The sequence below is a fragment of the Euprymna scolopes genome, chromosome 25 (assembly GCF_053919585.1).
Source record: "Euprymna scolopes isolate OS-2025 chromosome 25, ASM5391958v1, whole genome shotgun sequence".
Lineage (NCBI taxonomy): Eukaryota > Metazoa > Mollusca > Cephalopoda > Sepiida > Sepiolidae > Euprymna > Euprymna scolopes.
In genome coordinates this window covers 22,668,450-22,694,790 of record NC_136506.1, presented here as the reverse complement: position 1 = coordinate 22,694,790, position 26,341 = coordinate 22,668,450, and the positions used below count along the sequence as shown (strand labels likewise).

Below are 26,341 nucleotides of genomic sequence, written 5' to 3'. Positions count from 1 at the left end.
CAATGGAAGACCAGATAAGAACAAAAACTTGGATTTATAATCAAACCTTGATCTCTCTTTAGGATCCATGGCACAGTGAATAGTGATGTTTAATTTTGTAAGTAAAAAAAAAAATATACTCCAGCTGAAATTAAAACCAAAACCTGAAGACCGTGAGTCAAGTACAATAACCATTAGGCGAGCTTGCCACGACCATTAAAATGTTTTCACACCTACTTAAGGAAGCTGTCGTGTGAGCAATTCACACATGTGCATTCATGAAACAGTTGACAAGTAACAATGTTTCAAATTTAACCCCTTAGCAGCCCCTTTTTCCAGATAAAAACAGATTAAAAAGTTTCCCATGTGTCTGAATATCCTATATACCAAATTTTAAGTCTGTAGATAAAAAATTCATGAAGTATATAGGTTAAGAGTTGTACTCACACATTCCCACTTTTATAGGTATATAGATAATGTGTTTGCCTAATCACACAAACATTAAGCAATAAAAAAAAATGGCAATCAAAACCATTTGTTATAACGAAGGAGGAAAGCAAGCATTCAAACAGCTAAAATAATTTAAAAAAAAAAAGATCTTCACTCTGTTTCCATAATGAGACGTTTTTCTTCCTTTTTTCTTCTTTCTGTACTGATGGATACATTTTTTATTTTTATTTTCCAGATTAAAACTTTCTCTTTCTTTATTAACTTTGCCGATTGAGACATCATTTTATATCAATATTAATATAATCACTAGCACAGCATATTTCTTTCCAACATTTTTTTGACAGTGAGTGTGCACTCATATATGTCAACTGTAAACCCCCATTGCTTTGTCATCTCGACATTTCTTTCATTTTCTCTAATTTCTGTTTTTATATTACTTTGTCTTGAATCTATTTGCTCCCTCCTCTCTCTCCCCCTCTCTCTGAAACTGTCACTTATTTCTAAATTTGTGTATCGTCTTCTTTTGCAGTTAAATGATGACATGAAACCATTTGTCCACTCAACTTCCGGATCCGTCAGTTCCATCACGGCCGCAGCTGCTCCACTCGTGAACCTGATAGAAAAACAGGGTCGAAACGTTATGCCATCTTTGGAGACGGCTTTCTCATCACCGACACACAAAACAAAGGTCAGTCCCCTTTAGGGTTTCTCTTCACTTGTGAATCTTTCTTATCCTTTTTTCTTATTTGTTTTTGAAATTGAAGAATTAATAGACATTGCATGCTTGCCTGCCTGGAGATATGACGAGAGAGTGTTGCAGTTTGCTTCTTTTTTTTTTTTTTTTTTTTAAAACTTTTGTTTTCTTCAAGTAAGGCATATTGCCATTGAAGCATAAGGGCCTATTGCGATAGGAACCAAATTCATAGGGAAACAACATGAGCAGTGAGTTGCGTAGTTTGATGGTTGTTCACATTACATTTAAATTTCTGCGTGTTGGAATGGTTGGGGGAATAAAGGGAGCAGAGAGGGAATTTTAAAGGCACTTGAGTGGGAGAGGGGGTGGGGGAGAGATGGAGAGGGGGAGAGAAAGAGAGGGAGATGGAGAGGGAGAGAGCGGCATCATGGTGTCACCTGGTATGAGGACGGTTTTCTCGGTTTCTTCCTCCGTTTTGTGATGTCATCCCGCTGTATCTGTGTACTGAAATGAAAAACAAAAGAAAGAGAGAGAAAGAGAGAGCAACATCATAATATGTTGGGAACGTATCACCTAGTATGTTCCGTCTGCCTGCTTCCCACCTGACTACAACTTGGATATCTTCAAGTCCAACGTAAACAAATTCCTAATGAACCGCTCCCTTAAGTAAACACTTCATCAAATCTTCACACTAACGTACTGTACTTGCAATAACCCTTATCCCTGAGTGGCTTCCGGGCCTTGATAAGTGGTGACCACCGTGTAAAAAAAAAAAAAAAAGGGAAAGGAGCGACTAGAATAGGAAACGTTCTGACATTTAAGGATCTCTGAAGTGGAAGGGTTGGATTTTGCTGATGATTGGGTGGATCAAGGTATTTACATTAAGAAGTACAAGTGTAACAGAGCACTATGAGCTTTGTAATGTTCTAAAACAATTAAAAGGGAGAGAACCTCGAGTGTTACCAGAGTTACGGCCCCTGGGACATCCAAGGTTCATCTAGATCTATCCATAAAAACTGTAAACATGTGTTGGTTTTATCTCTCGTTAATTGACGTCCATCTGGCTATCACACTACGGTAATAATTGATATTTAGCATATATCATTTACCAAATACGACAGTGGCGAAGAGGATAAGATTTGCAGAGGATTGAACACCGACGTGTGTTTCTATTTATTTACCCCCCCCCCCCAAACACACACATGAGGGCAGATCCAGACACAAGGTCGGCTCTCAGTGTGAGGCACTTTGGATTGGAACAATACTGTGATGAGGTAGCGGAATGAACTTCGATTAGTGAGAGATAAAACAAACACGTGTTTATGGGGGGGGGTTGTAGACATCTTGATGAATGTCCCAGGGGCCATAACTCTGGTAACACTCGAGGTTCTCTCCCTTTTAATTGCTTTAGAACATTACAAGTGCGTTGGGAAATGTCAGCAGGAGCTGTAAGATAGCTGGCTTATGAAGATGTTAGCAGCAGTAGCTGAAAAAAAAAAGCATGTATGCAAATTATGACATGTATGCAAACAACAAAGAAAGAAAAAAAGGGATACCACATGGTCAAGAGAAGCAAATTGTGCTCTGAGGAAAATGGGCATGTAAAGTCAGAGATGAGAAAAGGCTGACTATGGCCAGCATGTGGTCAGCGGGGGCAGAAAGAAAAACACATGCTGGGTGAGATGGATGTGTAGCCCTGCAGTGGTGACAAGAGACTTTTAAGCTGGTGTTGAGACAGCAGGGTTTTCTTAATCTCATAGCAAAGGAAATGAACAGTTAGAAAAAAAAAAATAAAAAGCATTGTTTGGAAAGTAATAATAATTAATGCTAAAACAGAAAGAAAAGCAGAGTTTCATTTATTTTTGTTTGGTTGTTTCTTTTTGATGGTACCAGACAGTATGCGGTTTCAAGAGAGGTTTGAACTATAACAAACATGGTTTGAGCATAATGGCCATGTTACATAAGTACAGTAAGTTCATTAAGCACATTATGTAGAAGTACCTGTAAAACAAGTTCAGGGATGCAACATTGCATTGATAAGTCTAGAACTTAGTTGACATTGCGAGATCTATGTGGTTAAAACCCTTTTTGGACTCTATCCAAGATACAGAGACTAGTAGTTGGTGCATCAGTCTAGATGTGAAAGAAATACTCCATGCACGGATCAATGCTGGCTTTATACATAGATAGGATACAGGCATTTATGAAAACTTTTCTAGTTTGGTAAAAGGAGCCTATATTCTTTGCAGCAGACTTGGAAGTATCTGTATACTTAGATTTGCAGTTGTAGTTTGAGTGTTGCCTGCACTGAGTATTGAATCATCAACCTACAGAAGGAATTTTACCAATTACTCTAACCATGGGTCTTTGCGAATTTCTTAGGAATTCTACTCAGTTATGGCTGACAGAACAAGAGCATGCTACTCCTTTAGATTAAATAAAACGTTCTGTTCGAAATTCCATGTAGACTCCTGAGTTAGACGAGATACATTTGCAGAAGGTTGGAGGTTACATCGACCAAAACGTTGTGAAAATAACACTGAAGATGAGAATAGTCGTCTGAATAATCGGAATATGTTATTTTGTCTATAAACTGCTGATTTAAAGATTGATTGCAAAGATGTTTTCCGGTCAGATATTGTCTGCCACATGAGAGAAGCAAACTTTTATCTTCGATATTCTATGATAAGGTGTATATTTTTTTTTTTTTTTTTTTTTTTTTTTTTATTATTACATTTTCACCCCAAACAAGGCAAATTGCCACTTTGGTGTAGGGGGCTACTATCAGGGGCAACAACTACTGGGGTACTATGTAGGGATTTGGGCAGCAAGGTGTCGGTTCACGTTACACTTGAACTTCTGCACGTCAGTACTGTTGGGGAAGCAGGGACCTGGAATGGAATTCCAGAGTCTTGCGGTTCTGGGGAAGAAACTATTGGAGTAAAAAGATCTTTTACATCTAGGGACCTCTACAGTGTGGGGGTGGGATCTAGTAGCCTGTCGGGTTTGTCGAGGGTGCTCGCGTCGTGGGAGCACAAGTGATTGCAGTTCATCAGAGCATTCACCACTAAAATACTTGTAGAAAAGGCAGAGGGATGCAACATTTCGTCGATCGGACAGAGGCTGAAGCTTAGATGCCAGTTCAGGGCCTATCAGGTTTGCGACTCTCTTTTGAACCCTGTCAAGGAGCGAGAGACAAGTAGCAGATGCACCAGCCCAGATGTGGCAGCAATACTCCATACATGGGCGAATGGTGGCCTTATAGAGGTACAGGATACTTTCTTTTTTTATTATTGGAGGCACACTAGGAAATGTTTTTAGTGGATGGATTGCTGAAGCATATTTCACTTGTGTTCCGTGAAGTGAAAATTCAGTAATCAAAATGTATGCAATATTCTGTTGAAACTCGCTGCAGTTCTGAAACTTGAAGAATGGAATGTGTGGTTCGAGGAAGGAAAACAGGAAAGCTGTTTAATATTAATAAACATATTTAGAGTGAAGTGCACAGGAGAAAATATACACATGCATGAAAAAGAATTGAACATTGTCCTTGTGTTTATTTTTATTTATTTATTCATTTTTTTTTTTGCTTATGTGTAAAGTTTTTTTTTTTTTACAAAAGGGTTACCACATATCAAGGCCCGGAGTCTACTCGAGGATAAAGGTTAATGCGCACATTGTAATCATTGGGACAGTTGCATAATAATTGTTTGTAGTTGTAATTCTGTATAATTCCAGGGTGTGTGTAGATGGTGTAATAAGGAACTCCGAAGGGTGGGGGGGGGTAAAAAGAAAAAAAAATGGGAGTAGCAGGGAGGGGGGAATCAAAACAACAGTAAGGTGTTCAAAAAAAAAAGTGGTAGTAGGCAGGCAGGCTCGAACCCGTAATGAGAAGGGAAAAAAAAAGGTTTAAAAAAATTGTGATGTCTTAGTAGATGTCTCCATCGCCGGACCAGAAGTTCCAAATATTGAAATTAAGCATAGTCAATCCAACCGATACGATGGCTTGCGAGAATAGCGACGCAAAAACTGACCGCTCCTTGTAGAAAACTGTCCAGTTGAGGGTGAATGAATTAATGTTTTTGACTAATTTTTCGATATTTTTCGTTCTAGTGTATTTTAGAATGTATTTTGTGTTATTAAAGTCTATAGAAAAAAAGCCTGAGAGAAAACAAAAATGTATTAACTTATATTTAATGATATTTAAGTGATCTTGTCTGTAGCTTTGCAGACACGTCTTTACTACATTACTGTCAATTTTTATTCTACAGCCTAAAAACTTACTATATAAAGTATTTGTATCTCTAAAACACATTAGATTTGATTTTTAGCCTGTGAAAATAGTTGTTAAAGGATCAAAGTTAAAAAAAAAACATTTTTAACTTGGCATAAATCGACTAAATGTTTTACTTTTACAAAAATATACATTTATAGGTTTAACATTATTTTTGAAGCTTTTTATATGCATATGGACTTAACTTAGATTGTAATGAATAATGCTGGAGAGCTATATGCTTTGTTATCGATTCTAGCTGATGGAATCCAAGTTATATTTTTATTCTTTTTTAACTTTTGAAATCAATATTTTATATTGGGTACAATATAATGATCAATAAGGAATTGATTCTATAATAATAAATACGAAATCTGCATGAATTAAAATATCATATTTAAACATGTTTTACGACTGGGTAATGCCTGCCCTGCTAGTATATATATATATATATATATATATATATATATATATATATATATATATATATATATATATATATATATAAGAAATGATAAAAACTATATTGATGTTGTCCATCTTATAATTTATTCCTTTAATTCAGTTGACTTTTACAATTTTTTTCTGTTTGATATCGTCGCCGTATTTTAACATTGGGTTGATTTCATTTGTCATCTCCTACAGATGCAGAAGAAACGTCGGTATTAGCGTAGGTTAGAAAGTGTAACAGTACTGATAAAAATGCACACACACCTATACATACAAACATAAAAACACACTCTCTCTCTCTCTCTCACACACACACATAGGCATATATATATATATATATATATATATATATATATATCTGTTGAAATATATTTTCTTATAATATATACACATCCTTATTTAAGAAACTCAATGTAATTACAGAGCAATATAGAGAATAAATGACAAAAAGCTATATTCCAAAATACATGATATTGACCATCTTTATTCCTTTTATTCAGTTGACTTATACAAGTCTTGACAGTATCTGTTTTGTAGCACAAAATCAATCACTTAATTATTATATCAATCAGTGAATCTATTATGCCGTTAACTCATCGGAAGAAATAGCAACAATCAATCCATGAAAAGGAAATGAAGTGTGATTTGAAATGATAAAAATCCGAAAATTGGAAGAGAAGCTGCACTACGAAACAGATACTGTCAAGAATTGCAAATGTCAACTGAATTCAAGGAATAAATTATAAGGTGGTCAACGTCATGAATTTTGGAATATAGATTTTTGTCATTTATTCTATATATTGCTCTGTAATTATGTTGAGCTTCTTAAATAAGGATTGGTATATAAGGAAATATATTTATACATATATATGTATGTATGTATGTATATATATATATATATAAAATTAAGGAATAATTTCAGATTATAGATCATATAATACTGTGAAAGTAAAGTCCATATATATATTAGTATCACTATTTATAAGACCATCCCAACTAGATGTAAAAGCTCAATATTTGGAATAGAGTAAGCAAAATTTATAGACTTCCTATGAATATTATTTTGCTAAATGCGTTTCCTCTAAAGATATGAGCCATTCATTGAAACTCCATGGAAAAAGGAAAAAAAAACTTGTATTCATTGTTGAAAAATAAATTTGTTGTAAATTTCTCATTTAAAGAATTTTAAGGAGATTTATGAAAAACGATTTTACATAAGTGGTTGTCTGGGCTGGACTAATTAATAAATTGTAATGAAATGCTTGATTATATTACTAAGTAGACTTTTTATCCTATTAAAAATAGGCAAAAGTTATAGCCTGTTGACTTAGAATGAATGCTTCATGTCAAACTGATGGTTGAATTTGGTTAAATTTGTGCTTATTTTTACATTAAACATCAATCCCTAACTATGTATCAAACGGATATCATAATAGATAGTTCGCTACACCTCATCATAACAAAGGTCCATACAAAATTTCAGTCAGATTGAGCCTGTACTTTGTGAGAAAACTTCTAGAGTAAATGTGGTATTGTGATGAATAATTCTTAGTAATCCCTGTTAATTGCCAGCAACCACTGTAAAAGAGTAATAAAAAATGCAAGAGAGCTATATGCCCAGTCTGTTAAATCCAAGGTAGCTGATCTGCGGCTTGGTTCCCACCAGTTTTGGCAAATAACAAATAAGATCCTGAACAGAAGTGTGCGTTCTATCCCAACCATTATCAATGGACCAGAGGTCATCTCGTCAGCGTCAGACAAGGCCAAACTATTTGCAAAGAACTTTGCAGCTAATTCTACCCTATGCGACGAAGGGCATCAACTCCCCATATTTCCTCCTATAACACAGAACAAGCTAGGTAACATACAAATATCCGTGCATGAGGTCGCCAAGCTAATCAAGAACCTAGATTCCAGTAAAGCAAATGGCCCTGATGGCATCCCAATTATAGTGTTAAAAAAGCTTCAACCAGAACTTGCTCCCATACTTACAAAACTATTTAAGCGCTGCCTTAAGGAGAAGTGCTTTCCGACTCCCTGGAAGACCTCATCAGTTTGCCCTGTATTTAAGAATTCAGGTGATAAGTCATCTCCCTCTCAGTACAGACCAATAAGTCTCCTGTGTGTTATGAGTAAGTTGCTGGAATCCATATTAAATAGAGAAATAGTCAACCACCTCAGCAGGAATAGCCTTCTTAGTGACACACAATATGGTTTCCGCTCTGCAAGATCTACCGCAGATGTGCTGACGGTTATATCCCACAGGATTAGTGAATCTCTTGACAAAGGCTTCCTTTCTCGGGTAATTGCTCTTGACATATCAAAGGCCTTCGACAAGGTATGGCATAAGGGTCTACTTCACAAGATTTCCAGCTACGGTATAACTGGAAATGTTTTCTCAATCATTAAATCATTTCTCTCTGATAGGCTCATAAGAGTAGTGGTAGATGGACAAAAATCGGAGGCCTGCAATATAAATGCTGGAGTACCTCAGGGGTCAATCCTGGGCCCAACTCTCTTCCTGATCTACATCAATGACCTCCCTAAACACATACTTAAATCATTCGTTGACATCTATGCTGATGACACGACCATCTACGGCAACACATCAAAGGCTGTAAATGACAAAGTTCTCTCTGATTCTCTCTCCTCTGATCTCGAGCGCGTGGTTCAGTGGGGGAAGATGTGGCTGGTTACCTTTAATGCATCCAAAACCAAACTCCTATCCTTACATCATCAACGCTCTGATCCCCATCTGGCATCAATTGTGATGGATGGCTCTTGTCTGGGTGAGGCCCCGTGTTTTGACAAGCTTCTGGGTTTGACCTTTACTCCTGATCTGAAATGGAACACGTACATCAAGTTTGTTGCCAAGGTCGCTGGAAAGATAGTGGGATCTTTCAAGTATGTCCAAGGATGGAGTACTACTGCCACATCTGGGCAGGAGCTGCTAAAAACAGCCTATCCTGCCTTGACAGAGTACAAAATAGACTTCGTGGCTTAGTGGGGATGCTCTTTCTCTACCCTGCAACCTCTCTCCCACAGAAGAGACGTTGCGAGCCTATCCTTGTTTTATCGTTATTTCCATGGCAGGTGCTCGTCTGAACTCCAATCTCTGGTCCCCCCCATCCCCAATCTTTCATGAAAAACACCCGTCTAGCTGAATCCACTGTGAAAAATTTCCCCCACTCTATATCTGTGCCTAAATCAAAACGCGGATTCCATGAACAAAGCTTCTTTCTTAGAACTGCACGCCTGTGGAACTCTGTTCCGTCTGCCTGCTTCCCACCGGACTACAACTTGGATGTTTTCAAGTCCAATGTTAACAAATTCCTAATGAACCGCCCCCTTAAGTAAACATTCATCAAATCTCCACACTAACGTAATGTACTTGCAATAACCCTTATCCCTGAGTGGCTTCCGGGCCTTGATAAGTGGTGATCACTGTGTAAAAAAAAAAAAATAAAATAACTGTGTGTTGAACAGATATCATAATACATTTTTTCGCTGCACCTTATCATAACTATGATCCATACAAAATTTCAGCCAAATCGTTTCAGTAGTGTCAAAGAAAAAGTGTAACAAACAGACAGACTTAGAGAAATATGATACAGATAACATGGTGTAACAATAAAAATTGGTTCATCGGAAGCAAAGTTTGATTTTCCACCTTAAATGCTATTTGGGTCTGACTTTGAAATCTACTTTTTTCTTTTGAATTTCACGGCTCAAATCTGCCAGTTGATCTGAATCAAATACGGTTTCTATTTTGACGTTTCGTTTTTGCCATCGCTTCATTTCCATCTTCTCTGTCTTGTTCTATTCTTGTTAAACATCAATTATTATTCCGATGAGAAAACCGAAAAATGTTTGTCTTTACAAAAAAAAAAAAAAAAAAATGTAAAATATAATGCAAATACAAAAAAAATATCAAATAAAAAGTCTAATTTTTCAGCTTTTTATTTCATCTCTATAAAAGGTGATGGTTGTGAGAACTTTGTCAACTAAATACCAAATTGTCAGTGCTGCTGGGTTATCAGGAGTTCAGAGGAAGGGACTGGCTGGAGCTGACATAAATTGACAACTTGTAATCGGATGCGTGTGTGTGTATCTTCTATAATATAAAGCTGAACGTCTGTGTGTGTGTCTGGTCACGAATAGGCTCCTATATGGTCGACTATTATAGAAAACTGATCACATATAATGATAGAGGATGTATCGAGACACAGGAATGGGTATATTTGATCTGGCATAATGATGATTCATTAAAATTGTGGGGTCTGCATACGCGCCTGGTCCACAAAGTATAGAAATAAAAAATTAAAAAAAAACCGTTTACAAGTGTTTTTGATATGGATGTACATAATAATACTTTGATAAGTATGTTTTAACTTAAATAGGGATGGTATGATAAAATTGCGGGGTCTGCATTTGCGCCTGGCCTCCATAGAAGGGAAATAAGCACACATTTTAATAAAAACTTTTCATTGTCTTTCAATTGTAGACATCACTTTTCAGACCAATTACATTTTCAAGACACCCCAGAAGTCGTCAGCTGTGAAAGCGACAAATTTACTGATTTTGTTTGGTTAACCCACACACACTGTAAAGAAATGAATATGAAACCTGAATTGTTTTGTTTTTACTCACAAATTTAATTTCTAATATAAAATTTATCTTGAGAAAAAAAAAAGGGGAGAAGGAATATTAAATTTAAAACTTGATTGATCCCCTTTTTTTTCCTGAGGTCCTCATAGATGGCTCGGCTCTTGAGGAGAGTTTGACTGAAAGTTTTTGGGTCTTTGGTCAAATCTTTCTTCTTACATGATATCCATTGCCTTTTCTACTTCTTGTAAAGTCGGTTTTCTTTATCACCCTAAACACTTTTTCACACCTAAGGTTATTATTAGGGATGTGACAACAGCATATTCTTTTTATTGTTTTGACTCTTGAGTGTATATCCGTTAATATCTTATATGTTTTTATGTAGACTGATGTCGGTCTCTGTTGATTGACTGTATCTTACTGTGTCGGATATATACTTGAGAGTCAATAGAATGAAAAGAATATTCTGTTGTCACAGATCTATCTCTACAAACAAAGCTTCTTGCCCGCCTGTGGAACACTGTTTCACTGGCCTGCTTCACAGTTGAATACAACATGGTAGCCTTCAAATCTAATGTAAACAAGTTCTTGTTGAGCCGTCCTCATAAATAATCAAATTCTAACAAATTTACTATTAACGAATACTACACTATCATCTTGCATTCATTAACACTTATCCTGGAGTGGCTTCCGATCTTTGATAAATGGTGACTCACAAGAAAAAAAGAATAAAATAAAAATCTACTATCAGATTAAGTATATTTTCATATTTGTAGAATATTTTAAGATGGACTTTGATGAATTAAAAAATGATAAGGGAATGGATCTAAGAAAGCATTTTTGGTAAATATCAGATGAAATATTTAACAGAATTTGGTTGGTATATGTTGTGCTCCAGTAAGGGCCCAGAATAAAAACATAACTGAATATTTAATGAAAATAAAATATATTTAACAGAAAAGTTGATACAAAAAATAGTTCGGTTATGCATCAGTCCGACTGCCATGACTTATGTGCTAACACTGAGAGAGACATATTCTCCGGTCTTTATAATAAGTGAAAGAGTTCATTATTATCCGTTTGGTGAACACACAACAACAGTATATCAATATTGTATAATGTAAATATAGTGTAAGTATCAATATTGAATAGTGTTCACTATTTTTTTGTTAATGGTTTTAAAATAGTCAGCAAGGTGTATTAAACTGCACTGATTTTTGCTAGTCTTGCATAATAACGTTGACACACCAGTTCTCGCTGGATCACCAAAGTTAAGCAATGTTGAACCTGGTCAGTACTAAATGGGTGACCATTTGAGACTTCTAGGTGCTGTATGTGCTCTCCGCTTATCCTTGCATTGTTTCCAGTCGTCCTGAACTTCTCCTTGCCACTGGACTTAAACAGTGCTGATTCAAGAGAGGTGTGGTTGGGGATTGCGCAACCCTTGCCTTACAATTGCACTCACAGCTGCCCTTACAGGGGGTATCCTTTGTCTTTCGAGACTGAACAGAGGCATCAAATGGAAGCATTGGAGCACTGTCTCTGCAAGTCTCTCTCTTATGTGGCTGAACCATTTTAGTTTGTGCCTCTTGATTGTGGTGAAAAGATCTTCATAACGCCCAATGGCTTGCCTTATTCTGTTTTTGACTTCCTCATTGGTTATGTGGGTCTTTGTAAAGAGATGCCAAGGCATCCACATCAGAATAGCCAAAGTTTGGAGTGCACTTAATAGGCTGAAAGTTATATGGAAATCTACCCTCATGGAACAGATCAAGAAAAACATTTTTAGAGCCGTAGTGGAGATGCTGCTGCTTTATGGTTCACCAGTATGGACTCTCAGTAAAAAATCTTGAAAGTAAGTTAGATAAAACTTACATTAGAATGCTCTGGGCAGTGTTAAACTTAAACTGAAACCAGACCCAACCATTAGCCGTCTGTATGGTCGGTTGCCCTTGATTTCTTCAGTAATAAGAGAAAGAAGAATAGGATATGCTTTCTTTTTTTTTTTTTTTTTTTTTACATGGTAGTGGCCACTTATTAAGGCCCAGAAGCCACTCGGGGATAAGGGTTATTGCGTGTACAGCAATCAATGGGATAATATGGTAATCGTTAGTAATGGAGATTTGATAAAGTGTCTTACTTAAGGGGGCAGTTTATCAGGAATTTGTTTATGTTGGACTTGAAGACGTCCAAGTTGTAGTCAGGTGGGAAACAGACAAACAGAAGAGAGTTCCACAGGCATGCATTTCTAAGAAAGAAGCTTTGTTCATGGAATCTACGTTTTTGATTTAGGCACAGATAACGAGTGGGGAAAATTATTGCTGGACATTGCTACAGAAGAAAAAGGTGAGGTCGTCAGTTATGTGATACTGTGGGATTCTCAATACGGAACCACTAAAATAAGAAGACCTGTCAATTATTGACAAGACACTGGCTTACAACTTGAAGGCTATGGAAAATAGAGACCTGTTGAGGGAAAGAGTCAATTTGATCCGGACAACTTGCCCAATATAAGGATAAAAATTTGTATTCAACAAAACAGGTTCCACTGTCTGAATGCATATCCATTAGACCGATGATACACTAAACATTCAGAAATGATAATTGAAATAAAATAAATGAAAATTCGTGAAAGCCACCTGTTGTGCATTCAAACGAAACTTCTTCAGATAACATTTTTGCATCAATTTCTCATAAATGAGATCTTAATCTGAAATATTTTCTTTTCAAAATTTTTTTAAAAAGTCCAAATTTTCACACCTGTTTAATTAACTTTACGATACTTACATTGAATGCCTCTGGGTGCAATAAACTTGGCATGAATTTCAAAGTATCGAATTCATTTCTATCCTGTAGCGTCCAAATTATTTGCCAAAAGATTTACTCGGTCTATTGATCTATTTGTCACGCTTAAATGTTCTATTATATAAAGTCAATACGTTTTTAAGTACCTGTGAGCACTTTCATCATAATACTCTCTACAAAACCACATTAGTATTCTAGATTTTATATATATGCTAGCAAGCCACCCGGCGTTGGCCAGTCATGAGACACACTTGAATATATTCATGCAGATTAATATTATTATGGAGTCAATTCTCTATCGATTATTATATTAAACCTTATATATATAGTAGTGAGATTAAAACTATATATATATATATATATTTTAAAAATAGTTAGCAGAAGTTTCTCGAGAGCTCTTTCGGCTATCATCTCGTCAGGAGAAAATCGATAGCGTACAAAATAATATTGTATCGCAAAAATAAAGAGTTCTAATGGGGAACTTATTAAATGTGCCAAAAGTACGAGGATACTAAAATAAATTTATTAACGTTTAAAAACGATTAAAATATTGACACAACGAGGGAGGAAGAAAAAAAAAAAAGCGGGAGAAAAGATTCAAAGTTCCCCAAAGAGAAATAATGCGTTGAATGTTTCTTTTTGCTGGCACAAAGAAGGTTGACGCACTGCAATAGAAACAGATTCCAAAATCTTTAAATGGTTTTTGGAGTCCGCTCTATGTAGCACCTCGAACCAATCTATTTTATATCTATCAGCACAGCACGGGTTGTCAACCAAATGCTCGCCAATAGCAGAGTCCAAGGTGCAGATTTTCTCCTGACGAGATGATAGCCGAAAGAGCTCTCGAGAAACTTCCGCTTACTATTTTTAAAACTATATATAAATTCTGTAGCTCTAAACATTTATTTATTTATATATATATATATATATATATATATATATATAGCTTGAATGCCATCAGCTAGAATTGAAGCCAAAACGTACAACTCTCCATCCTTATTCATTAGCCTCTGAGCTACACCCATATGCATAGCTATAAATTCACCTGTCATCCTTTTTTTAAAAAATGGAATCGCCTGATCGTTGAAGACAAGATTCAAGCAAGCAAGCCCGGATGGTAATAACAATATAGCTACATTCCATGCTGCAAATATTTATTTTTCTTACCAAACAATTCTTTCAGTATATCAAAACTTTGGTACATTATTTACAGATCTGTTTCCTTATGCAGAAACAATCAATTATTATTATGCCTATATCGAATCTTTTCATGCATATACTCATCAGAAAAATATAAAAATTTTGCTTAGAAAGAAATAATGTTGGAAAAAGAAACTTTATAGAAGACCTAGCATTATTTAGGTAGCTGTCTTGGTTTTAAGGGTAAAGATAGTTAAGTTTTAATTAATGTATGAGTTAAAAATGTTCTAAAAAGTTTTAGTCTACAAAGAAAATATTTTTTATTTAACTAATATTTATTGTCTATAATATGTTAATTGGGGTTATATCTAAAATGGATTTATTTAGTGTTATTTATTTGCTCCCCACGAAAGCAAATTAGGCACAAGGCCATTTTTAATGTGGGGGGGAAAACCAGCTCCCCTAAAAGTAGGGTAAAAAGGGGGCACTCTGGTTATGACCAAAAATACTAATTGTCCCAGTATAAAGGGTTTCCCCTCCATTGACTGGTACAAATTATCTTAAGTGCAGCATCTGCAGAACAGGGTATTTATTTGCTCCCCCACCGAGCAAATTAGGCACAGGGCCGATTTTTAATGTGAGGAGTGAAGGGGAGATGGGGACCAACTCCCCGGGGAGTAGGGGAGCTGGATAGTGACAACTGGTATGAAGGGTTGCCCCTGCATTGACCAAGGTCTTATATGTGGGGTTTCCCCCACATATGGTGTTTGCTTGCAGTATCTGCCCGAACAGATGGTATTTATTTGCTCCCCCACCGAGCAAATTAGGCACAAGGCCGATTTTTAATGTGAGGAGTGAAGGGAGGGGGAAGGGAAAAAGAGGACCAGCTCCCGAGAGGTGGGAAATGGGAGCTGGTTAAAGGTCAGGCATGTGAGGTGCCCCCACATCTGGTCTTTACTAGTCATAGCTAGTCCTAGCTAGTCATAGCTTGCAGTATCTGCCCGAACAGATACTACACTTTGATCCCGGCCCGAAGGCCGAGAACAACAGAATAAAATGGGTTTATTTAGGTTGTGGATACGAAATTAACGCCTTATGTTTTAAACAATGTGCTGTATTATAAGGAGACAAATATATAACCAAAATAACTTCTTGATCTGCCCAATGAAAGGGACATGATTCAATTAGGTTTTTTTTCAGTTATTTCCCTTGTACTTTAGAGATAGTTGCATTTATTAACCCAAATATATTTTATTTCTATCATATATTTTTTCACCATGTTGAATGTATGGAATTTTTTATTTATAAATTATTTTTTCTAGTTTCTTACTAATAATATTGTTTTCAAATACCTTATTAAATTTATATTTGTTAGTTGATTCAATATGTATTAATCTATTTAATTATTCATAAGATATTTGTTTAATAATATTTTATGAATTTCTAATAATAATACTAATTTCTTAATAATAGGGGATCTACTATACTTTCTATTATATTTGCATGACTCTATGAGATCCTACATATTGTCATATCAGCCTCCCCCTTATTATTTTTTCTGATGAAACTATTTCATACAGATTATTATTTTGTCTTGAGTTACCTAGTCAGGTTTTATTGTAGGATAGTAAATACTTATTTTTATGCAAACACATTGTACTAGTTCTTGTCTTTTATTTAATAAATTTTCCTACTACATATAACTTCATACTGATATGATTCGAAGGTGCATAGGTTGCAATACCTGGGTTTATTTGATGCATATTTTCTGGCACTTCCCAATATTGATCATTTTAATTTGTATTCTATGTCTTTCGATGTAGTTCCCTTATCCATTAAGATGAAGATGTTGATTTCTTATTATTTTCCGCGTTTTTTTTTAAACATATTATGAAGTTGCAGAATTCTTGAACTGGCATCCCATCAATCTTATGTTTGCTTTAGTTCTATTATATTTAAAAACCTTAAAAAATATAAGTCATTTACCATCCAAAAGATATTCATTATTGCTTCCACAGTTACAGAGACATTAATGTTCTGACTAGTAACTTGTTTGCTTTCTTTAATTTCCCTTTTTGTGTCAGTCATTAAATATATATATATGAAAATATAAAAATGATGTTTAGTTTTTAAAGATTGAACATTTCATTATTATGTCGATTAACAACTGTTTAAATCCAAGATGAGAACAGTAGTCCGAATAATTAAAAAAAAATTGTGAAACAAAATATTTGACACAAAAACACAAACAAGAGAAAGTCCTATTTTGACATTATATAACTTGTTATAGTTTTCACAAGGTTAACAGACATTTTATTGTATTTTTGTTTATGACCTATCAAGAATCTGCTAAAATTCCTTTGGCAAGTTATTTAGGCAGATGGTAAGGCAGATTAAACCATATACAAACTTGACGCCTGTTTTTCTTAGTATTCTTATTTCTCTGATGTTTGTTTGCAATAATTATTCTGATTGGGATGAAGCTGTTAGTGCCTATTTTAATTTTTATTTAGAACTTTTTATATCTAATATTGCCCATAAACATAACATGTCCTTTTCCTATCCTTACCGTCCTTTGGTTCATGTTTAATATACTTAATTTCACTATTAAATCCTGATCTAGCTAATGCTTCGTTATAATATTTTTCTTACTATTAAATATTGGCTCATTGTAAGATAACCTAAATATTCTTTTTTTAGATGCTGGGAATAATAGCGTTCCTCACTGAGATTGGATGATTAGATTTAAAGTCAATATAATATAACGTTTTATTAGGTTTGTGGTTCCTATGTATTGTTAAGTTGAGAGCAAGATCTAAAAAGTTTATTACTTTATGGTTAATATCAATAGTTATTTTTAAGTCAATATCTTTAAAGAAGTTATGTAACAATTGTTTAGTTCTTTCCAAATTTCTGTCATCAGAGTTAATAAAAAATAGCATGTCATCTCTATATAAAGAGACAACATGCTATTTTACGTGCCTCTTATACCCTTTTCTATTGATTTCTTTAAGAATGAAAAAACCTGTAAGGTTTGTTATGAGCCAAGTCGGGGCGCCCATCATAATATCAAAGTTTTTTTTCTCTGTTTTTTTCTGGTCTAAAATTTATTGTTGTATTTAATTGTTCTTTTAGATAATTTCACTGTGTCAGTTTTTAATTTGGTTATATTTGTTTCAGCTTTCACTAGTTCTAAAACACTGTCCAAAGATTTCGGGTAAATTGATGGTAACAAGGATTAATGTCTAATATATATTTATATATACATAATATGTGTGTCTAAAGAAAACACAAAATGATGAAGAAAATTTTTAAAAAATGTAAATTATTTATTAATCAAAAGTTTATAAACAAAAAATATAAGATTTTTCTTTATTTCATGGAGGTTTAAACTCCATGGAATAAGGAAAAGCATTTTTTATATTCATTGTTTTTGAAATTCTGCTGTTTAGAGAATTAATTTTATCCATTCTGGAATGGTATTCTTCTAATATATGTAATATACTAGCAGGGAGACCCGACGCTGTCTGGAATTGAATATGTACCAAAGTATGTTCCATACTTCCAATACTTTTATTGTCATCAAAATTAGTGAAATCGCCCATTTTTTTTCAATCAAATCTATTGATTGCCAACTCTAGTTGGGGACTCACCATGGTGCACCGAACATGCCACGCCACAGTCACTTAGTTCATAAGCTATTGTAATCTACATTACACTATACAAAACCACGGCCACCAAGAGTAAGAAGAAGGCCTGTTAACTGAAAAATGTCTGCAGGCAATGTAGGTAAGATTTGTCAGACTGTCAGTACTATATGAGGGCCATTTGAAAAGAAGAGCAATGAAACATTTTTAAAAAGTTCGATTAATACTGAAACTGAACTTTATTCAATATAAAATATAAATATTATCTATGTAAAATTAAGTAATTGTAAAGCAATATACAGTTTAATACTGATAAAACTGAATTATGAATTTAGGGAACAAACAATTAAAGAAACATAAAACACATGTTTTGGCCTTCGGAACAAGATCACAGTGTAGTATCTGTTTTGATGCTACACTTTACCTTTTCTGTTCTCGTTCGTTGGAAGAGAAATCTTTCATGACTGAGATTATTTTTGTTCCTATCCAGAGTGCCCCTTATTGGGAAGCTGGATTTTCTTCACAAGGTTATATGTTGAAATATTTAAATAACTATTACTTTAAATACAGAAATTATATTTAAAGTTTTGGTTTTCTGTTCTTCTATGTCCATTTTTTCCCCCATGTTTTTCATTAAAATGTGTAGTGTATTAGTGGTCTCACCATCAGTGATCGCTTACTGGCAGTAACCTGTGGTGTTCCCTGGAGACCAAGTCACAACAAGTCTCCACCTTTTGACCACTTGTGCAGATAATTGCATGTTATTGCAACAGCTGTTGTCTCTGATTTCTCGTTGGCATCGGCCATTGGTGTTTCTTAAGGTTTGGGTGACAAAATGCCTCCCCAAGGTCCCAGATTTAAACTGCACACTTCTAGTGGAGATTTGGTTAGTACTCTCCCACATCGGTCTTCCATCCTCCCTTACCTTTCACAACTAGTTAGTGTGGTGTGGCGCTAGTCGATGTCATGTACATCAGTTTTTTATTATTATTACTATTATTATTATGATAATAATAAGGGTGCTTGTGCAGTGTATGCATGTGTATTTTAAATATTTAAATATTATTTCCAAGTTAAATTAAATTTTGGGTTTGTATTACTGTACACATAGATTCAAAAAAGTTGTCAAAAAACATATATACCAAATAAATGTTATCAAAGGCAAGTTAAGTTACTCTTCTACCTATCTGGAAAAGTTTTTAATGGTTTCACTCACTTTAAAACATGTAATCGCTTCAAAAATCATGCAATGTTTATCGATATATTTTAAAAAGAAAAATGTCAGCATGCTCTCTAATGAATTTGGTAAGTTTGGGAAAATTAATTAAAACAAACAAATTATACAAAATACTGTTAGAAACCCACCGAATATATGTCTGGCTCTGTCACGGTAACATATATTAAACGAGTTTCTAACAATATTTTGTATAATTTTTTTTGTTTAAACTCATTTTCTCAAACTTACCGTGTGCAACAGCAAGCATGCCGCCATTTGCATTTTTCAAATACATCGGTAAACACTGTTTTTCGAGATGAATAAACACTTTACATGAAATAAAAACACTAACAATTTATCCAGTTTGGTAGAAAAGTAACTTATCTTGCCTTTGCTAACATTTATTTTTTATATTTGTTTTTTGACAACTTTTTCAAATCTATGTGTATAGTAAAACAAACCCGTCATGTAAATTATTTACATTTAAAATGTTATAAAAAAACAAAATTATGCCCAGTGTTAAAATATTGAAAATTCATCGATCGTAAAAATAAAAAAACTGCCGTGAAAAATGCTAACTTTAAAATATTTGGAAATACTCAGTGAAAAGTTTTATTTATTATTAATAGTACAGACTGAAAAATATTATATAAAAATTGTTTGTTATTAGTAAAAAAAAAATGAATAAAGAAAAATATTCGACTTTCTCTGATAGAAATAAAAGTTCAAAAACGAATTCATTTACTATATTTTATTAGATTAAAATTATCCCAATGTGCAATTATAATAATCATCCAAATGGACAATTGTCCTCTCTCTTTAGAACATTCATGGACAATCGGTAACACAATCCGTAGCCATATTTTTTATGCCTGTTAGCGTGACCACGTGGTTGAATACCGGAAACTTTCTATACCTACAAGTTGATCAGGAAGTGACGTTACACTGTCATGTTCACCGGCCTACTCCATTGGTGGTGATGACAGAACCCACTGTTGATTTTATAAAATTTGCTTGAATAAAAGTTTAAAATGCAAAAGTCAAGTATCATGGTTCAATTGTGCCTTAGACAGAAACATTCATTTTGAACGCATCTCTATCTTATCAATGAATCTGCTGTTGATTTTGTACGCTAGGCCCTTCCGCTTGTGCAGTGATAAAAATTCTCAAATGCACTTGTGATGCTAAGTGTTTTCTTAACAGGAATATTCGATTATTGACTTTTAATATTTATTGGAGGTATTCTGATACAAAACCTATCTAAGAACACTTTCAGACACATGAAGTGACGATTGCTACTGGTCGAAGGATACAAAATCTTCCACAAAGCCACCTTTGACTCCATTAGACCACAAACAACTACCACAAGAATTAAGGGAAATTAAAATTTATAAAGCTAAATACAGACACAAATTTATTAAGACTGTTTATAGTTATCAAGTGGTCAGAAATAGTGATCTCACACAAAACCAACTGACTGCCTTTACTCCCCAGGTGGTGCTCAAGTTAAGAATTTACTTCTTTAAGAAGCAAAATAATTATAAATAATAAAATAAATTTTTTTTTTTTGTACCGACAAATACTAATATTTCATGCTTTTGCAATCATCAGTGCAGGAAATGATGATCGCTACTGGTGTATGTATATATATGTATATATATATATATATATATATATGTTCAAAATGTGAGGTTAGAAGAACGACCACGTGCAGATTTTTTTTTCTTTAAATAAGCAAATATTTCATTTATTTCAAGTTTCAAAGCTTAAAATTTTCAGTTATAAGCCGAAAATTTGAAACTTTAAATAAATGATTTAATTTTCTTTGTGTTTCTAAAAAGTGAATTACTACAAATACTATACATTTGCGCGAAAATGGGCGCTTCCCACTAATTGGACAATACACGATCCCCATCTTCGACAAATAAACTGTGCCTAATGACATTATGGCAAGTAAGAAAAATAAAAGGAAAAAAATGTATAGTTTTTAATAAAAAAAAATCCTGATGAGGGCTTTGTTATAAGCCGAAAATTCGAAACTTTAAATCAATGCATATTTATTTAAAATAAAAATCCACACGTGGTCGTTCTTCTAACCTCATGTTTTGAATTTCATTTTCTATCTGCTTCAAAAAGTGGATTATTGCTAATACATATATATAAAGAACTTTGTTCATTCTCTATGGACTCCTAACGTCTTAGCCGATTTTTCTGAAATTTCACACAAATATACCTATGTATCTTGCAGTGTTATTAGATAGGTTCTATGTCAGAATATTTTCCATAAGTATCTAAAAAATCTGATGATAGAAGGAACAGGCTGTTTTGACCAAAGTTAACACCTTATACAGCCTAACATCATACGTACATTTGATAAGTTTTTTTACCACAGAAACAGAAACGCCCGGCATATAAAATCAACAGTATACTCTTTGATCTGACAGGGGTACATATGAAATGAATTTTTTCTGTTCTTCATTAATTCCCGGGCAACGTCGGGTACACACAAACACACAGCACTTACTCTTACTGATACTATATAAATAATTAAATATTTTTTTGAGATAACTATTTTGTTCTTCATCTTTATAAAATCTTCGCTTTTTTTTTTTTTTTTTTTTTTTTTTTTTCAAGAATATTGCGATTATCCTAGCTCTTTTTTTTTTTTCATTTCCGATTTTTTTTTTTAAGATCTCGGAAGATATCGACACTGACTCTAAGAATTGAGTTGAATTAATATCACCTGAAGCTTTTTTAATAATCAACCAATTTTTTTATATCCCCCCCCCCAAAAAAAAACTTTTGCCTGTGATAAAATTGCAGTGAAGATTCGCTAAAATTCCTGTTTTCTTCAAATTGGATTCTCTTATCAAGAGGAATTTTTCTACCGTTGTGAAACATTGATTGCAGCAGAATTCTGTGTTCTGCATTCGATGACTTTTCTTTTTTTTTTTTTAAATTCATTTTTTTTTAACCGAGAAAACATAAGGCAGAATAGGATTTGCCAAAAACACAGCTTCTGTAATTACTAGAAACTAGCCGATGTACCTGTTAGGGTTAGGGCCTCTTCGTCATTTCTCATCTGCACATCATTTAAAAATGGGAAAAAATTGTTTTTTCTTAAAATTGCAATAAGATAATAAAATATTTAGGTTCATGATAATGATTATAAGCGATATCTGTAACGTTGTTTGCAAACCAATACACATTGTGTGCTGCGGTTTCAGTCGCAAAGGAGACAAAGACAAATGATAGGAAATAACTCTCACTCACTCGTCTTTAAAGCAACATTTATTTCCTTATTCATACAGTCGTGATGTCGTCCACGTGATCTAAAACGTCCTCCAAATCTCTCATGAAATCTTGAATGTCGTCTCATCTCTCACGAAATCTCAAACGTTATCTCCTTTCTCGCAAAATCCTCAACGTTATCTTGTTTACCACAAAATCCTGAACATTATCTCTTTTCTCACAGAATCTAAAACGTTATTTCGTTTCTCACAAAATGTAAAACGTTATCTCGTCTCTCATGAAATCCTAAACGTTATCTCGTCTCTCATGAAATCCTAAACGTTATCTCGTCTCTCACGAAATCCCAAACGTTATCTCGTCTCTCACGAAATCCCAAACGTTATCTCGTCTCTCACGAAATCCCAAACGTTATCTCGTCTCTCACGAAATCCCAAATGTTATCTCGTCTTTCACAAAATCCGGAACGTTATCTCGTCTCTAATGAAATCCCGAACGTTATCTCGTCTCTCATGAAATCCCGAACGTTATCTCATCTCTCACGAAATCCCGAACGTTATCTTGTCTCTCATGAAATCCCGAATGTTATCTCTTGTCTCTCATGAAATCCCGAACGTTATCTCGTCTCTCATGAAATCCCGAACGTTATCTTGTCTCTCATGAAATCTCGAACGTTATCTCGTCTCTCATGAAATCTCGAACGTTATCTCGTCTCTCATGAAATCCCGAACGTTATCTCGTCTCTCACAAAATCTTGAACGTTATCTCTTTTCTCACAAAATCTCTAAGTAGGTGTAATGTAATTGAATCGGTTACCTAACTCTTGTTTAGTAAAACATTAATAGTTTTTTAATGTTTGCTTGTTGCCGTAAAAGAAATTGCAGTTTATTTGTCTTAGTCCACAACAAACAAATCGTTTCAAATGTTTTCCTAATGAAGTTTGGATAGTTTCATAAAAGTCATGTTGGTTGTTTGCATCTGTAAAATGAGACAACGATAGAATACAAACTTACAGTTGCAAAGAGTAAAACAAGAAAGCAAAGCAACAAAAACATTGATTAAAGATTTTGGTTTTATGAGATGCGAAAAAACAAAACAACAACAACAACAAAAAACCCAAAGTTTCAGCTGATCACAGGTCAAAGTAAAAAACATTTCTCACGTGGTTTCAATTTGATTTCCGTTTGGTCATCCCTTTTCTTTTTGCTGATGAGTTTTTAAATTACATTTACAATTTAAATTTATTCCGGAGTTGCGTTCGATAGGAAGCTTGTGGAATGCACAAAATGTTTCCTTATTTGCTGGTATCAATTTATATATTGTGTTAGGTTTATTTATTGTGTTTTTTTTATTTCTTTATTGTTTGCTTTTGAGAGATGAGAAATTGATGTCCATTTCTTAGCTTTTGGAGGGGAGAATGTAAAGCTTAGTCTCATGCACTTAGTCAGCAGCCTGACTTCAGTTATCATTGGGTTTATCAGGTTTAATAATAATAATAATAATAATAATAATAATAATAATAATAATAATAATAATATAAAAGCGAAAATGTATGTATGTATGTATGTATGTATGTGAGTTTGCTTTTTCTGTGTCTACAAAAGGCTTCTTTCAGAGAAGCGGTCGCTCGCTTCACAACTTTTTAAAACTTTTTATATCACATATAAATCGTAATATCTCACAGTTAACAACGAAGCTCGCCTGTCTATTTAATTTGCTCGATTTTGGGAAGATAAATATTTAATATTTGTCGCTCGCCGCATGTGGGTTAGTCTTTTTCCTATAACATCTTGGGGAAAAAAAAAGAAAAAAAAAGCGTTCAGCAGTAAATACTATCCCGCAGTCAAACTTGACCTCATTAACTCATTAAAACGGACACCTGCTAAATCCAAGTAATTAAATAAATTCAAACGTGTTTCCGTTAGCATCTCGCGGTGGGGCAATGGTTAACGTCGCACGTTTTTTTTTTTTTTCACACTTTAATTTACAACTTTGCCTCAAGGGTTCAGGTTCGATCCTCATACATACTTTTTTTTTTTACACCCCCCCCCCCACACACACACCTCCAAACACCCGGGCAACCCCTCGCTAGTAATAATAATAAAAATAATAACTAGTGGGACCTGTGGAAAGTCCACAGGGGACTCATTCACATGTAACATATTGATGTTGGCATACTGTAGATGTTCAGAGACGCTCTGATATTATGGTAGCTGTTTTTTTTAAACTGCAAAAAGAAAGTACGCTTAAATACAATACTTCAATTTTTTGCAGATTTTGTATATATTATTATAGAGCTAATGTTCTATCGATCTTTATATGTTATAAAGTTGTGATTTCAAAAATTAAATAAAATATATCATATGACTTGGGTGAATTAGCTTGAATCAAAACTGAAATAAAAACTTATGAGAAAATATATCCATGCATATATATATATATATATATATATATATATATAACTTGAGTTCCTTCAGCCATAATCGAAACCGATACACAAACTTATGAAGAATTCTTGATAAAGTTATTTATGAAAAAATAGATGATTTAAGTGCTATCAGCTTTAGTCGAAACTGAAACCAAAACTTTCGAAGAATTCTTGGTAAAATCGTTTATGACAAAAAATAGAAGAACATAACAAACGACTCGGATGTAAGCGTGACACACAAAAGAACACACACGCTATCGTATTAATATATAGATGATGATGATAATAATAATAAAACCCAGAACTGGCGAGAAAGCTCAAAGAGACCTGGAAAATGAAGAAAGTGAAGATTACATCACTAATAGTAAGAGTGCTAGAAACGATACTGAAAAACTTTGATAAAAGAATGGGAGAGATTGGAATCAGAGGGATGACCGAGAAGATACAACGAATTTCAATTATGAAAACTGCAAAAATATTAAAGAAAACACTTGAATATGGAGACTAATGCCGCACATCAACTTACACAAAAATTGGACACAGAAACGGCTATAGATGCAAAACACAAAAGAACGTCACAGAATCATGAAAACTGAAACTGTATAATTGACAAATACAGCCCTTTTTTTTTTCTTCCTCTGTGAGTGTCACCATAAATGGGAACCACACCAAATAATGAGGATCAAGGAGGATGGAAAGACCGAGGAGGGATAGCACTAGCCAGATCTCCACTGAATGAGTTTAAAAAGGATTGGGACTTTGGGGAGGCTTATTGGTACCCAAATTTCAGTGAAGATCAATGGTCGCCACCAATGAGAAATCAATGGTAAATGGCTGTTATGATAACGCACATTCTTTTGCAAAGGTTATCGAAAGAGGTTGAGAGTAATGGAAATCTGGGGAGACTTGTTGTCACTCAGACTCCAGTTGTTCTCAAAGTGTAATTATTGACGATGGCTTCTGTGACTACCCCTAGTGAGTAAATAATAATAATAATAATAATAATAATACTAAATAAAATAAAAACAGTAACTAATTTAATTGTGTTAGCATCGACTAATACCATACTAAACAGTCAATAAGTGTTAGGGGGGGAAAAAAATGAGAAACGAAAGAACTAACCAGACCTTTACTGAATGCGTATAAAGAAGACTGGGACCATGGGGAAGTTTATTGCCAGTGAGATGTTAATGGCAAGCAGCTGCTGTGATGATGCAAATTCATTTACAAAGGGTATTGAAAAAGATGGAGAGTACTGGAAACCTGGGGAGATTTCTGGTCATCCAGACTCCAGGGAACACCACCAATTATTTTCGTTGAGCAATTCATGATGATGACCTATGTGAAAACTAGTGAGTAAACATAATGATAATAGTGATAGTGATAATAATAATAATAATAGTGA

General features: G+C 34.2%; 1 protein-coding gene across 2 annotated transcripts in view; it reads left to right on the top strand.

Annotated features, from left to right (window-relative positions):
- Positions 1-26,341, top strand: part of LOC145247284 (all trans-polyprenyl-diphosphate synthase PDSS2-like) — a 654,453-nt gene that overhangs the window by 204,038 nt on the left and 424,074 nt on the right. For both annotated transcript variants that reach the window (XM_080108904.1, XM_080108905.1), the window contains exon 5: positions 959-1,117. In XM_080108904.1, the coding sequence (XP_079965030.1) occupies positions 959-1,117 (159 nt within the window). The remainder of the gene's footprint in view (positions 1-958; positions 1,118-26,341) is intronic.